At 35.5% G+C, this 15,471-nt stretch overlaps 6 protein-coding genes across 6 annotated transcripts; 2 read left to right on the plus strand and 4 right to left on the minus strand.

The window, feature by feature from the left end:
• Window positions 1-59: 59 nt before the first annotated feature.
• On the minus strand, window positions 60-4,012 carry DFA_04779 (SET domain-containing protein; the record flags this gene model as incomplete). Its single annotated transcript, XM_004360443.1, has 4 exons — window positions 60-873; window positions 955-1,932; window positions 2,005-3,893; window positions 3,971-4,012. The coding sequence occupies 4 exons, from the start codon at window positions 4,010-4,012 to the stop codon at window positions 60-62; spliced, it is 3,723 nt and encodes a 1,240-aa protein (XP_004360500.1).
• A 75-nt stretch (window positions 4,013-4,087) lies between these two features.
• On the minus strand, window positions 4,088-5,307 carry DFA_04780 (uncharacterized protein; the record flags this gene model as incomplete). Its single annotated transcript, XM_004360444.1, has 3 exons — window positions 4,088-4,627; window positions 4,736-5,005; window positions 5,101-5,307. The coding sequence occupies 3 exons, from the start codon at window positions 5,305-5,307 to the stop codon at window positions 4,088-4,090; spliced, it is 1,017 nt and encodes a 338-aa protein (XP_004360501.1).
• A 431-nt stretch (window positions 5,308-5,738) lies between these two features.
• Window positions 5,739-7,499, minus strand: DFA_04781 (uncharacterized protein; the record flags this gene model as incomplete). Its single annotated transcript, XM_004360445.1, has 1 exon — window positions 5,739-7,499. One exon carries the CDS (start codon window positions 7,497-7,499, stop codon window positions 5,739-5,741), a length of 1,761 nt encoding a protein of 586 aa, XP_004360502.1.
• Window positions 7,500-8,358: 859 nt separating this feature from the next.
• On the plus strand, window positions 8,359-10,214 carry DFA_04782 (uncharacterized protein; the record flags this gene model as incomplete). Its single annotated transcript, XM_004360446.1, has 7 exons — window positions 8,359-8,638; window positions 8,721-8,846; window positions 8,947-9,245; window positions 9,708-9,740; window positions 9,817-9,876; window positions 9,992-10,043; window positions 10,102-10,214. The coding sequence occupies 7 exons, from the start codon at window positions 8,359-8,361 to the stop codon at window positions 10,212-10,214; spliced, it is 963 nt and encodes a 320-aa protein (XP_004360503.1).
• Window positions 10,215-10,286: 72 nt separating this feature from the next.
• Window positions 10,287-12,377, plus strand: DFA_04783 (uncharacterized protein; the record flags this gene model as incomplete). The annotated part of the gene is made up of 6 exons (XM_004360447.1): window positions 10,287-10,301; window positions 10,406-11,076; window positions 11,168-11,580; window positions 11,668-11,838; window positions 11,936-12,268; window positions 12,367-12,377. 6 exons carry the CDS (start codon window positions 10,287-10,289, stop codon window positions 12,375-12,377), a joined length of 1,614 nt encoding a protein of 537 aa, XP_004360504.1.
• Window positions 12,378-12,611: 234 nt separating this feature from the next.
• mhkD (putative protein serine/threonine kinase) lies at window positions 12,612-15,220 on the minus strand (the record flags this gene model as incomplete). Its single annotated transcript, XM_004360448.1, has 2 exons — window positions 12,612-14,989; window positions 15,061-15,220. The coding sequence occupies 2 exons, from the start codon at window positions 15,218-15,220 to the stop codon at window positions 12,612-12,614; spliced, it is 2,538 nt and encodes an 845-aa protein (XP_004360505.1).
• Between the last annotated feature and the right edge of the window lie 251 nt (window positions 15,221-15,471).

Genomic DNA, 15,471 nt, shown 5'->3' on the forward strand with positions numbered 1-15,471 from the left:
TATCTGGTTATAATCGTTCATGGTTGTCATAAACTCTAATTTTCTACTTTCTCTATCTTTTAGAGTTTATTTTCAAAATTATTTTTATCCTTGTGATAGAGTATCATTCGATGGAAGAATTGGTCAGAATCAAAGTCTGGAGAACACCAAAGTTGAGTTAGATTGATTTCGACCTTGTTGGTGCCAGGAATCAATTTTGAGGCATCCAATACCTTTTTGTGGTTGTGAAGTTGAGCGAGTATTTCGTCGTCGGATGGCTCTGTCTTCCACTTGACCAACAACGACTCGGATGTGTTGATGGCTTTGATGGCTTTGGCAGGTTCGCCTGCATTAATGTAAATGTTGGCAAGTTTGGCCCACTCGCGAGCCAATTCGGTCGAATGAGAGTGTCCCAGACGTAAAAATATGTTGTTGATGGCTCTTTCGGCATAGGTTACAGCTTCCTTGTACTTGTCTTTGGCAATATAGTAACGTGACAATGCATCATACACCTCTCCAATCTTTCTACTCTTTACATGATAGATTTGTTTACGAATCTCCAAACACTTGAACAACATCTCTTCTACCTCGCGAGGTGGTTGGTGGTGTTCAGTGTCAATCAATAATTTGGTGGCATTGCTAAAGATGGCACCTGACATGACCGATTGAGAGGTCAACATGAAGCAATCCATCTTTCCAAGCTCCAAAGAACAAATACTACAAACAAACTTTCTACCATTGTAGTCGTCATACGAAGCACCTTCTGGATACGAGTCATCTTCTTCTTGTCCCAAACTATTAGTATCAACTCTTTCCAATAATGTTCCTTTACATTGTTCACCACCAGATTCTAAACTTTGAGTTGGACATCTTAATAAATTTGGTCCAATTTTTCTAAAATACAAAACAAACAATAAATCAATTAATTATTCATTCGTTTTCTTTTCTTTTTTTCTTTTTTTTGTTTTAACATACGCATTACAAGCATGACATCTACAAATAAAGAAATATTCTTCTTTTAAACATTCTAATCTTTCTCGAAGTTCTAAATGGAAGGCGTGAGGACCATAGCAACCGGTGATTTCATCATTTTTCGATATATTTTTCAATGATTTGATAGTGATGGACGATCCATTGTACTGGAGGATGGTATTGTTATCACAAGAGTGATTGAGTAGTGAAGAGACTGGGAAAATGGCATAGGCAATTTTAATTGGAATAAATCGTTGAATGTTTCCATGATGACATCTTTCTTGATCATCGTCTTGAGTAATAAACACTGGAATCGAGTAAATGTACGATGACAGTTGACATAAATGTCTGACAATGGTTAGGATGGTTGCATCTTCCTTTGGAATTCCCAATTCATGACCACGTTGAACAAGGAAGCGTTGAATAAGAAAAGCTTCGATAATGAGTGCTACCAATCTTTCATGAGAATGTTGTTTGTAATGTGGATCAAACGAATAGATTAAATCGTAATTTGGATGATAAAGTTTTAAATCACCAATAATAGCTTCTGGATTTGGATCAACTTCTTCAAAATATAATGGCAATGTTGTACCACTATTTATAACATAATCTCTATTTCCACCAATATGAGTAGAAGTGTTATTATTATTATTTGAAGCATTTGATGTAATGGTAGAATCAACTTTTGGAATATATTGTTGTTCTGATGTTGTTTGACTACTTTGACTTTGATTTGTGGTGTTACTATTATTGTCGTTGTTGTTGGTATTATTATTATTATTATTTGACTCTTGTTGTTGTTGTTTATCTTTGTTCTTTTTCTTTTCTTTTGCTTTTTGAGCTAATAAACGAATGGTTAATAACCCTTCTGATGAACATAATAATAAGAATCCAATTGAACATTCCATCTCGTGATATTTAATGAAATCTTGATTCAAACATTTCTCACTACAATATTGTGAATGATTACATTTTTTACAACTAAATCAAAATAAATTGATTAATATATTTGTTTAGTTTGTTTAATTTACTTTATATTTATGTTTTACTTACAAAATAGGTGAAAGAGTTTCTTTAAAACAATTATGACAATGAGAAGAATAAGAAGCACGATCTAAACAAGTAACATATGCATTCTCTTTGATTAAGATTGTATTGGCTTTGATATCATCTGTAGCCTCTGCTATACGACCAAGACTCTCTGAAGCATATCTAAATGATACACGACTATCAACAATTGAAATCTTTTGGTTGTCTATAGATTCTTGATCCTTTCCATTGTCGTTGCCATTCGAGTCGTTGCTGCTGTCTGATATACCAGCACCTTTGATCTTTCCAATCTTTTCAAGATAACTTTCAATCGATTGTAAATCAGATCCATCCATTTTAATCTTGCTCACCAATTTATGTGCATCTTGGAAATCCTTTTTCGCCATGTTGTAGCGACGTAGACTAAAGTTACAAATACCACGACGATACAATAGTTTGTGTGCCAACTGTTCAGGGTTGCATTCTAGACCACGTGTAGCTTCCATTGCACCCTCTTCAAATTTCTCTAAATGTACCAAACACAAACATCTATTCGAGTGTATTGAAATGAGTATTTGTGGGTCTTTGGTAGGTTCACTATTATACAAACGAAGTGCCTCACCATAAAGTAACAGTGCGTCATAGTATTGTTTCTTTTGAAATAGTTCATTACCCTTGTTTTTGTAGGCTTTGCTAGTTTGTTCTTTTGGCAAAAGTGCATCCAACTTTGCACGTTCCTCTGCCTCTTCTTCATCCTCTGCCATGTCTTTCTTTTCAGTCTTTTGTTTCTTGTGAGGTTTCTTTGATGATGGAAAATCAGAGTAAAAATCGTCCAACAATAATTGTTCCTTTTCTTCAGCTGTCTTGTTGTTGATTAGACCTCCACCTCCACCTCCACTACCATTAACTTCCTTATTATCCTTTCCATTTACATCTTTTTCCTTTCCACTTTTGTTTGTGTATTTTGAATCTAGTATACTTTGTGTAGTCGAGTTTACAAACGTGTTGATTGTGTATCGTTTCAATTCCGAAACCAAATTCCAGAATCCCAATATAATATCAATCTTTTCGTTGATTTGCATTGTATCATATCGCATTCGTGCAGCCAAAGCAATGTTTTGACCCTTTCCAGTAATAGCAATTGGAGGTAGAGTACGAGACAATGCCTGTGTCAAAAGACTACGATGTTTGAGTTCGCCATACTTGCAACTCTGTCCAATCGACGATGTAGGTGGAGGTTGCATAGTAGCAGGGTTAACCAACATGTTTGCATTGGTTATCGTCCCCATATGTGCATGTTGTGCTCCATTACCCATCGCCAATCCTAATTGATTCAACATGATCTGATGATACTTGTCTGCAATCGTAGATGAAGTTGATGATGATCTAGACGATGATTTTGATTTAGTCGAACTTGATGTTGTTGTTGTTTTCTTTGTATTTCCAATAGTTGTTGTAGTTGTTGTTGTAGTAATTGGTGTGGTAGCAGATGTAGTAGTAGTAGGTGGTGATGTTGATATCGATGCAAATAGTGATGGTGATGGTGGAGTAGTACTCGTCGTCGGACTAGTCGTACTCTCTTCCTTTTCCTTTTCGGTATCATCTTTGTTCACTTTATCATCTACTATTGATAATTTTGAAAGTAGTGAAGATTCTTCATCATCTTTCTGAAACTTCATTGAAGATATTATTTCTTCTTGTTCTTCTTCTTCCTCTTGTTGTTGTTGTTGTTGTTGTTGTTGGTCGTGTTGTTCTTGTCCCACTTCTTCTTGTTGTTGAGTAGTCGGTGATGCAGATGCAGATGCAGATTGTGCCGAGTTATATAAATGTAGTTGATGATGATGCGCTACGTGAGTATTTCCTTGATGATTTGATTTTCTTTTACTAATTGGTGTAGATGTTGGCTTTGTCATCTATATGATCTTTTAATCCTATCAATCTATTTCTTCAATCTATATATCTCTCTATCTCTGTATGTTTGTCTTCATACTTTAACTTTTAAAATTGAAAGTGTCGACTTTTTGTAATTCATTGTCTTTTTTTCTTTTCCTTTTTTTAATTTACTATTTACTTTTTATATTTATTTATTTATATATATATTTACTTGTTATAGAGATTGTTCAGGAATGAAAACCATACCATATTGTGGAACACAAAGTATATTCTTATCTTTACAACTGTGACCACCCCAACTTCTCTTGTAGTTGCCTTTCTTGTCATAGACTTGGATGACATTTTCCTCTTTTTTGCTACCCTCCTTTTTAGAGGCGTAGGGAGCTTCCACAAAGATATCACCGTTGGATGGGTTGATGGCAATGGTGCATGGTATGGCCGATTCTTGACCAGTCGCGGTGGTGTTTCCAACCATGACAATCTCTCTCAATACACGTCCCTTGGTGTCCAACTCGATGATGAGGTCTTGGTGAGTGGCAGGCACAGCAATCAACATGGTATTGCTAGTTGTCACCTGAATACCATTATAAGCCAATTTATTCTTGACTGGGTCGTATTCATCGACCGATCCATCCTTGTGAATGGCAAATATAACATCTACATCTGGTATCCATACAGTTCCCTTTGAATCAACTGCTACTCCCAATGTTGTATTAAACTTGTTATTTAAAATTGTATTTTTATATTTTCCATTCTAACAGAAACAAAACAAAGAGTAAGTAAATAAATAAATAAATGATACATCATCATCATCACCATCATCATCATCATCATATGATATGATATGATATGATATACATACAACATCATAAACAAATACACCAACAACATAATTTAGATCACAGTTGACATTGGTACTTGTAATATAAATATCTTGATTGGTTTGATCGACAAAGAGACGTTGAAGACTACATCCAAGTTGACCTGGTTGATTTGTAGTCATGTTGTTATAAATACCCTTTACATTGCCTTTCATCGATGAGTAAAAGAGACCTTGTTGCTCGTCCAACAATAACAAGGTAGAATCATCCAAAAATGCAATATCATTTGCTACACATCTAATTGTTGAATTCTAAATATAAATAGAAAAGTAAATATAAATAACCTAATTCTATTTATAAATATCTATCCTCTTTGTCTCTCTTTCTCTGTCTGTCTCTGACTTACATCTTGAACCCAAGTAGTATAATTGTTTACATTGACACCCTTTGCAGTGAACTCATATAAAACCTCTGGATTAGCTGTCAAGGTATCAGTTAATAGCAAATTCCCTCCACCAAAGGTATTATTTGCTTGTGCAACTGTACAAGTCAGCAGTGATAGTAGTAACGATGCTAACACTAATGTAAAAGTATAAAAATAATTATTTTTCATTTCTCTCTCTTTCTCTCTTTCTCTATCTCTCTCTTTCTTTCTCTCTCTCTCTTTCTTAAAACTACTACTAATAACAACAACTGACAACTAAGAATAGAAAATATTAATATACAAATGATGAGAACACTTCTTGCTCAAGAACTCAGTGATATTTTAAATAAAGTAGACCAGTGCCGACTCGTTTTAAATATCTTTTAAAAATGTCACGATGTGGGGGGTAACACTGAAGAATGTTATTATTAATTTCACTAAGTGTGTCATTATTCTTCATCTTTCAAAGTCAACTATTAATAGTATTATTATTAACTTACACAAATATATATAAATTATTTTAGATGATGGTTGAGTTTAAAAAAGGTTTATTTATTTATTTATTTATTTATTACAATTTGCTTTTTTTTTTGTTTATATTATATTATTATTAGTTTTTTTTAAAGTAATAATGATAACAACAAAAGAATAAAACTAGCAGATAAATAAGATGATACAGTTAATTGGGTTCCAAATGATGGTTCTTCAGATTCAGAATCAGATGTAGATGATGATGAATTGGTATTACCACCAGAGTTGATCTTGGTAACTACAAGTTGAACAAGAGTAACGTCGTCGGCGAGGGTAGTGTTTTGTACTTTGTATTCCAAGGTGACACCGGTTTTGGTAACAGTCTTGGTGGAAAATTCACCGCTAAGTTCTTGGGCGGCAGAGATGAGAGTGTAGTTCTTGTTGACTTGAACGGCTGTGTTGGCAAAGTCGGCTGCGAGCTTGGCACCTCCCAATTTGACGGTACCATCTACTTTGACAACTGGAGTGTCACCAACGACAAGGGTGGCAGCGACAAAGCTGACGACGGCGGTTGCTTGGAGTTCGAGGTTACCGGTGACGTTGGTCGATTGTGGATACCATGTAGTGCCATTGGCGATGATTTGGTCGGCATCCAAAGTAGAGTTGGTGGTGTATAAAAGGGCAGATGGAGCCAACGTGACGGGACCACTGATGGTGGAGCCAGTGACTTTCAACTTGCCTTGGGTGACGGCAATACCACCAGCAGTAAATTCAATGGAAGAGTTGGAGACGGTCAATTGGGCATTGACACCATTGACGGTGATATCTACGTTGGCAAAGGTTCGAGAGGTACCGGTGATGGCTGCAACAGAGGTGAACAAGAGGTCTGCAAAAGAGGGTGGTTGGATGTCTCCAGTTTGGGAAATGGTGACGATTTGAGTGGTACCTGCAAATGTGATGGGTGTGGTGCTGGTCAATTGAAGAGTTTGGATCATGGTTTGGGCACCCGAAAAAGTGACGGTCGAAGTAGTTTCGGTGAACGAGAGGACATTGGCAGAGACAACGCCAGCAACTGTGATGGTGGCAGCAGTATTGTCAAAGGCGAGTGTACCTGCGACAGCGACGTTCTTCAAGAGTACAAAGTTTGGAGTTTGACTAAACCCGAGGTTGGCTCCACTTTGGACATTCACGATGGAACTGCTACCATCAAAATTACCACTGACAGTGACAGGCGAGTTGGCCAATACTACCAAAGTTCCAGTGACGTTCAAGTCGGCAAAACTACTCTCTCCTGCGATACTGGCGTTGACAAAGACGGTAGCTCCACCTTCGACAGTAACACCACTTTGGAATGTGAGGGTGGTAAGACCGGTGAGTGAGGAAGTGTCCTTGAGCGAGACAGTATCAGTAAAGTTGGTATCAGCCGAAAAGGTGAGTGAGGAATTATCACTGCCTGAAAAAGAAGAGTCAGCTGAGAAATTGGCAGCGTTGACCAAAGTAAATGCAGCTCCATTGGAAATGGTGAAAGTGGCAGTATCCGAGACGATGGTTTGGACGGTGGAATTGAATGCACCAGTAAAATCAACTTGTGATTTGGTTACATTGAGCAATCCGATGGAGGCACCAGCTCTGGCGATCAATGCTGTGTTGGTCGAGGTCAAAGACTTGACGATGAGTTCTCTCTCAAAGGTATAGACAGTGAATGTCTTTGCCAAGTCTCCTTGGTAATTAATTACAGCATCTTGTTCGGCTGTTGGAGCAACTCCACCGACCCAGTTTGCGCCCACATAGAAATCACATCCAGATGGTGTTGAACAATCGATCGTTGTATCATACTCTATAGCTTGTTGGTATGATTGATTAGTGAAAAGTGATAATAATAGGAATACAGTTAAGATTAAATATTTCATCTTTTAAATTATATAATGTGTGATGTAATAGGTAGATTTGTTAAAATTACAATGGAAAAGAAATTAATGATGGTTGATGTTCACTGTTGTTTAATTTATATTAGCTTTGGTAAACGGTTTCACCTCAATCAAATTCTTTTAAATATTTGTGTTGACGATTCAAATAAAAAAGTAAAGATAGATATCTTAAAATATAAACAACAACAACAATGTGTTGTCAAACTATTCAAATAAAATTGATAGTGTCGGGAAGACAAGAAATTCATTCATTTTTTCTACCTTCTCCTTGCAACAAGATGATTGGTCACGGGAGATTTTTTCCCAATTTAAGGGCGTCTTCAACGTTGTTTTATGACCATGGGTTACAACCACTCAAGGAAAGGGGCACCCCTTCATCTTTATCGTCACCATTTTTAGATATTCGTGTTTCGTTACCACAAAGATCAATTTAGAAGCTCACACTGATTGCTTCGGTGGTGTCTTCAGTGCCCCCTTTCCTTTGGAATAAAAAAGGAGAAATGAACGTCTCTGCTCTACTTCGCAATCAAAGCATCATTTACCCCCCAAGTCTAATAATAATATTATTAATTATTTATTCTTATTCTTTTTTTAACAATAGTAAAACTAATCTATGATTAATCTAAAATCTAAAGAATAATGACTCAAACAAATGAATAGCTTTTTTTCAAAGGAAACATCTGATCAAGTGTACCAGATTTATTAATCTCGTATATTAATATTCTCTATTTGGACTATTAATATTAATATTAAATATTACTTTATGTATTTAAGTATTATGTTACTAGAGAGTTTAAGGAATAGAACTCTTTCTTGACCTTTTTTCTTGTTATTAAAAAATATGGATGCCATTTCTAAAATGTTAAAAGAACAAACTCTTGACCAATCTGATACAACTGAAATGGTTAGTACAATACATTTGGCTGAAAAACAAATGACTGATGATATCAAGGCATTGGAGATATTATTGTCTGAACAGATTCAACCGATGATTGCCAAAGGTGAAGCTGTTAGATGTCAATTAGAGGATAGAGGTTTACTAAAACCTCAATCAGGATTGGGACACTTTTCAACTATTTGTCTCAACCCAGTCTGTCAAAACCTAGTTTGTCATCAAGCATGTAATTTGGAATACACCAAAATCCATCTTTATAAGTTGTCATGCAATGCAAAGTACCAATAATTGCAAAGTTTGTCCTTTAGGTTGTTCATATTCATACCATGTTCATGCAAAATGGAACAAAGGTGATCCAATCTGGAAATCTGCATTGGTTGTGAAAAAAGGAACTGATGAAATTAAAAAAGATTTTGATCAATTAGAAAAGAATTGTAGGTAGAAGAATATTAAATTAAATTAACAATTGCTAATTTACTTACTCTTTTGATGATATTAATATTAAATTATATATTTTTGTTTTTTTTTCTCAAGTAAAAGACCATTTGAAAATGTATACTGCTAAAAGAGAAGAATTCCGATCCCTCCTTGGATATTGGAAAGGAAATGGTCCTGTTTACATGGACCATTTTATTGAAACCAAAAAAAGAGAAATCCAATCAATGTCGGATTTGATCAATCAATCAAATGATGACAAGGTCACCAAAACCAAAAGATTAGAATCGCTCCAACAAGAATTACAAACCATTCTTTCAACACAAACCAATTATTACCTCGATTTGACCAATCATACCATTGAAAAGGTTACAGTTGGATTCTCAAAATTATCATCTGTGTTTTTAAATCTAATGGATAAATAATCCTATCTAATCCATCAATCCATTATTAGAGTTCTTTTGGAAAATAGTTTCAGTCTGAAATAAAATTGATTTTGTTTTGAACAATAAGATAAATAATATATATAATATAATGACAATGATAAGTACCTGCTACTGGAAATTATTTAATTAATTAATCTTTCCAAGAGTTTCAACAGGACCTCATCCTCTTTTTCTCATGTTAACTAATATTAATCCTCATGAGGAGTCGTCGATACCCTTTGAAATCAAAACAATCGAAAAAGAATCAAATTTTGAATTTTTTTAATTTGGTGGTGCTCTAAACCAAAGATGGATGGTAATGTTATTCTACTTCTTTTGAAACAAGCAATAACATTTATTAACTGTCATCATTTTTTACAATGCTATGCCCGTGTGATCTAGTTAGACATCAAAGACTATAGATCTAATCTATAGATCGACACTTGCTCATTATCATATGACACTCGTGTGAGTATCTTCTATAGAATCATTGCTTAGTACCATTTGATTTTTCACTATAGTACTACTAGTGGTTAATCTTTAGATTCACCTTGAATTTATGCGAACTACTACTACTACTACTACTATCGATCTATTGACAAATGTATGTATGCCACAATAATAACGATATGTATAATGCTCTATAGATTCATTTCATTTCACACGTGCACTTTGACTCAAATTACTGATACCATCTCTCACTATTTTATCAAGTTAAGATCATGCATGATTGTTATACTCAAAATATTGCTATTGATGATGATAGTGATAGTGTGGTTGGTGGGTGTTTAATATATTGCTTATTCAAATAATGATATATACTTAATAGAAGAGAAGGATGAAGGAATGGATTTGAATTTCTACGTCCTTTGGTTTGGAACCAACTGGTTAAATAGAAAGAGAGTCCAAAGTTTGGAAATCAGTTATTCTACTGTTAATTAATTAATTCCAACTACATTACTTCTACTACTTCTACCAATACCATTTGCCATAAATAATTATCGAATCATCATAATGTCTCCACCCATTGTAAGTATATATTATTATTATTATTATTATTATTATTATTATTATTATTATTATTATTATTTACATTTATTTATTTTCATTTAATTTAATTTTTTTTTTTTCAGGTTCAAAGTATCTATCAAGAAACCAATGTTTCATTATTGGTCAACCTCAATACAAACAAAGACGAACTTCTCAAACCATTTGTAGATGTGGCCAAAAAGATGGTTGCCAAGAAGAGACGTCAGAAATGCCAAATCTTGACAAACTTGTTTGCAGGTCCAAAGAGCGGTGGCACAACTTCATTTGTAGAGTTTAGTGCCAATATTTTGATGGGGCAATCAAAATCACCACAAAATATGAGACCCAAGGGACATGAAACACTCAACTCTCAACTTGGACAAAAGAGTACCTATGGACCGGTAAAATACCAAATCTCATTCGAGTACAATGGCCAAAAAGTATTTCAATTTATATTGGTCGATTGTCCATCTCTTTCATCATATGGTGACACTCAAAATCAAGATACTAGTACCATTGTCAAGTCATTTTGTTCTCTTCCAAGAATAAACAAATTGGTCTATGTATCCAACCCAGTCATCAACCCATCAGACACATCAGTTAGAAAGTCACTTGGTGAACTCTTTTCTATTGTACCAAAGAATGCCTCAAAATGTGTAGCTGTAGTTGTCACCAATTGCAGTTCTGATAAAACTGCTCAAAGAACAACCAACAATATCGGTGACATTGTACCTGATATCAAAGGTAAACCATCCCTTAATTTAGAAAATCTATGGTATGTCACACAAACAAACAAACAAATAATAGTAATAATAACACTATCCAATGTATATATACTAAGTTGTTGTTTTTTGTTTTGAAATTAGGTGTGATCATCCAAACAACAAATATGAAAAAGGAAACGTATCCATCCCAAGTGGAATGGATGCGGAATCTAAAAAGATTGCATCATTTTTCTTTTCACAAATTAAAGTACCAGAGGATGATGATGATGAAGAAGAAGAGGATGATGATGATGATGAGGAGGAGGAAAAAGAAGAAGATGGAGAATCATTTGATCCAAAAGAATTGGATGATGGATACAGTGACAGAAATGATTTGGTCCTAAAGATTGTAACACTTGGAGTTGTTGAAGAAGAAATCCTTGGAGATGTTAAAGGACTGAATGGTTTGATCGTAGACAAAATGCCTACAGTTGTCAAAAAGGGTGAATCGGTCAAGAAACAATTAGACGACGCCAAGTATTTGGTACCTGGCCAAGGACACTACTCTACCATCTGTATGAGTGCCGATTGTAGCAACCTGGTGTGCCACAAGAACTGTAGTCTTGATTACACCAAAACCCAGGGACACAACATTTTTGAAGGTTGTGCATGTATGAAAAATAGTCACTGTACCGTTTGTACATCGAAATGCTCGTACCACCATCACGTTCATGCAAGATACACAGAAGGTGATCCAATATGGAAATGTGCCGAGGATGTAAAGAATGAAATCAACCAAATCAAAGAACTAGCAACTGGTATGGAAAAAAAGGGTAAGAAATTTAAAATATATAGTTGGTTCATTAACCGTTTGGATTCACAATATCTAATTTACAAATATACCATTCTCTCTCTTTGTCTCATACATAGTAAATCAACATTTGGCAAGATACAACAAAAGAACTGGAGAGTACCATATTTTAAATAGTAGCTTTAAAAGTACTTCAATGTTTGGAAATATTGAATCATTGATCCAATCATCGTTGCTTGATACCAAAGAAAAGTTAAAGTTTTCAAATCAACCAGATGAAACCAAACGTTTACAATCACTCTTGTCGGATCTCCAATCCAAATCATTATCTCTTGATAGAATGAAGACTGGTTACTATCAAAATCAAACAAAAGATGCCACCACTAGATGTAACATTGGTTTGGCTACTTTATCATCCTCAATGAAAGGTCCAAGTGTTTTAAATAGATTTAGTAGATAGAAATAGAAATAGAAATAGAAATAGTTTTTTTGTAAATAGAAATAGAAATAGAATAGTTTTTGTAAATAGAAATAGTTTTTTTGTAAATAGATACATCTTAAATAAATAAATAAATAAATATAGTTTTAGAATTACACAAAACAAAAATAAATGGAATTTCAATCATAGTAGATTTCTTATTTTTTAATGTTACTTTCATTTGATTAGATATAGGTTGGAGTTTTAGAGGTTGACCAAAAAAAAAAGTGAAGTTTTAATAAATAATATAACAGTACAAAAAAAAAAAAGAATAATTTAATTTACAATACATATATATATAAAATTATTTATTATTATTATTTATCTTTCCAAGTCCAAACTTTAATAGAATTGTCACTTGCACCTGTAAATATACGTGATCCATCTGATGCTATTGAATAGATAGAACCTCTGTGAGCCTTTAGAGTTAGAACATTTTTGAGTTTATCATTTTCCTCGGCAGGAAGCAGATAGATTTTGACCGATGAATCTTCAGATGCTGTAAAGATGTAGTTTTTGGTGACCAATACATCGACAATGGCGTCTGTGTTGTCGTCGTGTTCGGACGATGGCATAAAGGTGTTTAAGTTCCAAGCCTTGAGACCACCATCTCTGCACCCACTAAATAGAATACCAGATTCATTGTGGATGCCCAATGCGGTGACCCAACTATCATGAGCATCACCAATACCATAGATACAAACCAACATCTCTAAATCCCAAACTTTAATAGACTGATCATTCGATGCACTAAATAGATATTTGCCAGAGATGCATATAGATTTTACACTCTTGCTGTGAGCAGTCATAACCTTGATACAGCTAGCACCTCCACGACCACCATCAACCAACTCCCAAACACGAATTGACTTGTCAAAACTACAACTAAAGAGATGGTTACGAGCTCCATCGATACAGACCCCATTAATCTCCCCAGTGTGACCGTCTAATGGTGACCCGACAGACTGGTATGTTGAACGATCCCAGATTTTAATGGTTTGGTCGGCCGATGACGTAAAGAGGAGAGAGTCATTGAAGCAGATACCCGTGACTGATTTTCGATGGGCGCGGATAGTCTCTATCAACTGTAGACTGTCCAAACTCCATACTTTAAGTGTGCCATCACCGCTACCTGAATAGACAAATCGTTTGTCAGTGTCAATCACAATTGATGTGATACGATCAGAGTGACCGGTGAGTGTAGATACGCAAGACAACTCGCTCTGTGCTGGGTTTTGGGGAATGTTGGATAAAGTAATATCCAACTTGGGGTCGAGGTCTGGTTTGAGGTCTGGTAACATCATGGTTCCACGAATGACACGTGTCATGTTTCTTGAATCGTTCAAGTCAATGCCAATGGGTGGTAATTCCAGTTGAATGCAGATAGGATTACACTTGTGAGACTCTATAAACTTTTTCATACCCTTTTCACCTAGGTTGCCAGCACCGAATCCCTCACCATCCTTGGTATGTATTTGAGGGTCGGTGTAGTGATCGTCCACACCTTGGATATCGACAATAATCAACTCGTGGGCACTAGCCTCGTACGAGAAATGTGAAAATGATTGTGGTGTATTTCTGTCACCAAATACACTTCCAAAATTACTATTTAATTTCTTAAACTCTCCATCTATATACATCTCCAAACCATAGAGTTTGTGGTCTCCCTTGTCTGCTTGTACCTCGATAACCCATGCAGACAAAAAGTCGACGGGTTTGGGTGGCGAGTTTGCCGTGTACCGTATACCATACTCTCTACACATCATCTGCATCTTGACATCTTCAAAGTAACGTTCAAACGAGACGGTCGTCTTTGATAACTTGGCGACATAGGTACTGTCGACTGGACCAAATAGACGAGGCAACTTGCGCAGGTTGAGTTTCTTGCCTTCCTCGTATTGGCTGTGTTGGTCTCTGTAGAAAGCCTGTGTGTAGAGAGTTGGGTTCATCTTGGTCGTAAGTTTGTAGGCACTACGCAAAGCACCGCTTGCAAAAGGACGTGATTCCAATTGAATGGCAATCATACCCCTTGTCCACTCTTCCGCAGATGCATCGTATTCCCACACGACAGCCCATTGCGATCCGCTTGGCAATGGTGGCATTTCATGCTTGAGTATGAAAGATTGTGTTACATCTGGTGATGTTGCCAATTGCACCGCCGCTGCAGCAGCATTCTCTTGTTCTTGTTGTTGTTGATCGGCATTGCTTGAAGAACGTAATTTTGGGGACATGGGTGGTAGATATACTTCCATTGAATCCTTTGATCCCTCACGTTTTAATCTTGATCCACCCATCAATGCCATAAATGGTTTACGCCATTGTGCAGTCGGTTGGAATTTCTTTAATTTCTCTGGAGGTGGTAGGGGAGGTGGGATTGGTATATTGCTCGCAACGCCCGTCAACTCTTTATCATTCATAGAGTTTGATCTAGACAATGAGGGTGACAATGGTGGTAGATTAGGTGAAGATATACCATATGATGAACTTAGATTTGGTGTTGAATTGGTTGATGATGGCAAACTATTATTAATATTATTATTATTATTATTATTTAATTCTACATGTACAATGTTGGGGGGAGTAGCAGGAGGTGTAGATGAATCTACAACAGTGGCAGCAACTACTGGTGAATTGGTGGTTGTTATTATAGGTATTGTTACAGATGACGATGATGGAGATTTAATATCATCCTTTTCTAAATCTAATGTAGGTAGGTATGTGTTAGTGGTTTGGGTTAATATTAATAATAGTTTAAGACAAACATACCTAATAGATCTATATCTACATTGTTTAATTTGGCCAACTTGTTGATGATGATTTGTTGTTTATCTATTGTTCTTTGCAGCTGTGGAATCTTTGCCACCTCCTTTTCGACCAATTCAAGTCTATTCAGGAGTGCATTGATATCAATGTCGTCTCTACCCATTTTTAATTTAATATTTAATATATATTATTTATATTTATATAGTACACAGCTTGTTGTTGTTGTTGTTGTTGTTGTATACCTAATCTACGATTGATGTGTTGTGGGTATTACCATCAACTTCTAAAAGTATATACAATGTGAATGTGAATGTTTCCTTTAAGATCTATAATACACTAATGGGGGTGGGTTGGTTATCTATATCTATGTTATTATCTTTATCCCTCTTCTATCTATCTATTGTTGTTATTATT

The sequence above is a fragment of the Cavenderia fasciculata genome, assembly GCF_000203815.1.
Source record: "Cavenderia fasciculata unplaced genomic scaffold Scf_Dfasci-G-o-33e01.r1-3, whole genome shotgun sequence".
Taxonomy (NCBI): Eukaryota; Evosea; class Eumycetozoa; order Acytosteliales; family Cavenderiaceae; genus Cavenderia; species Cavenderia fasciculata.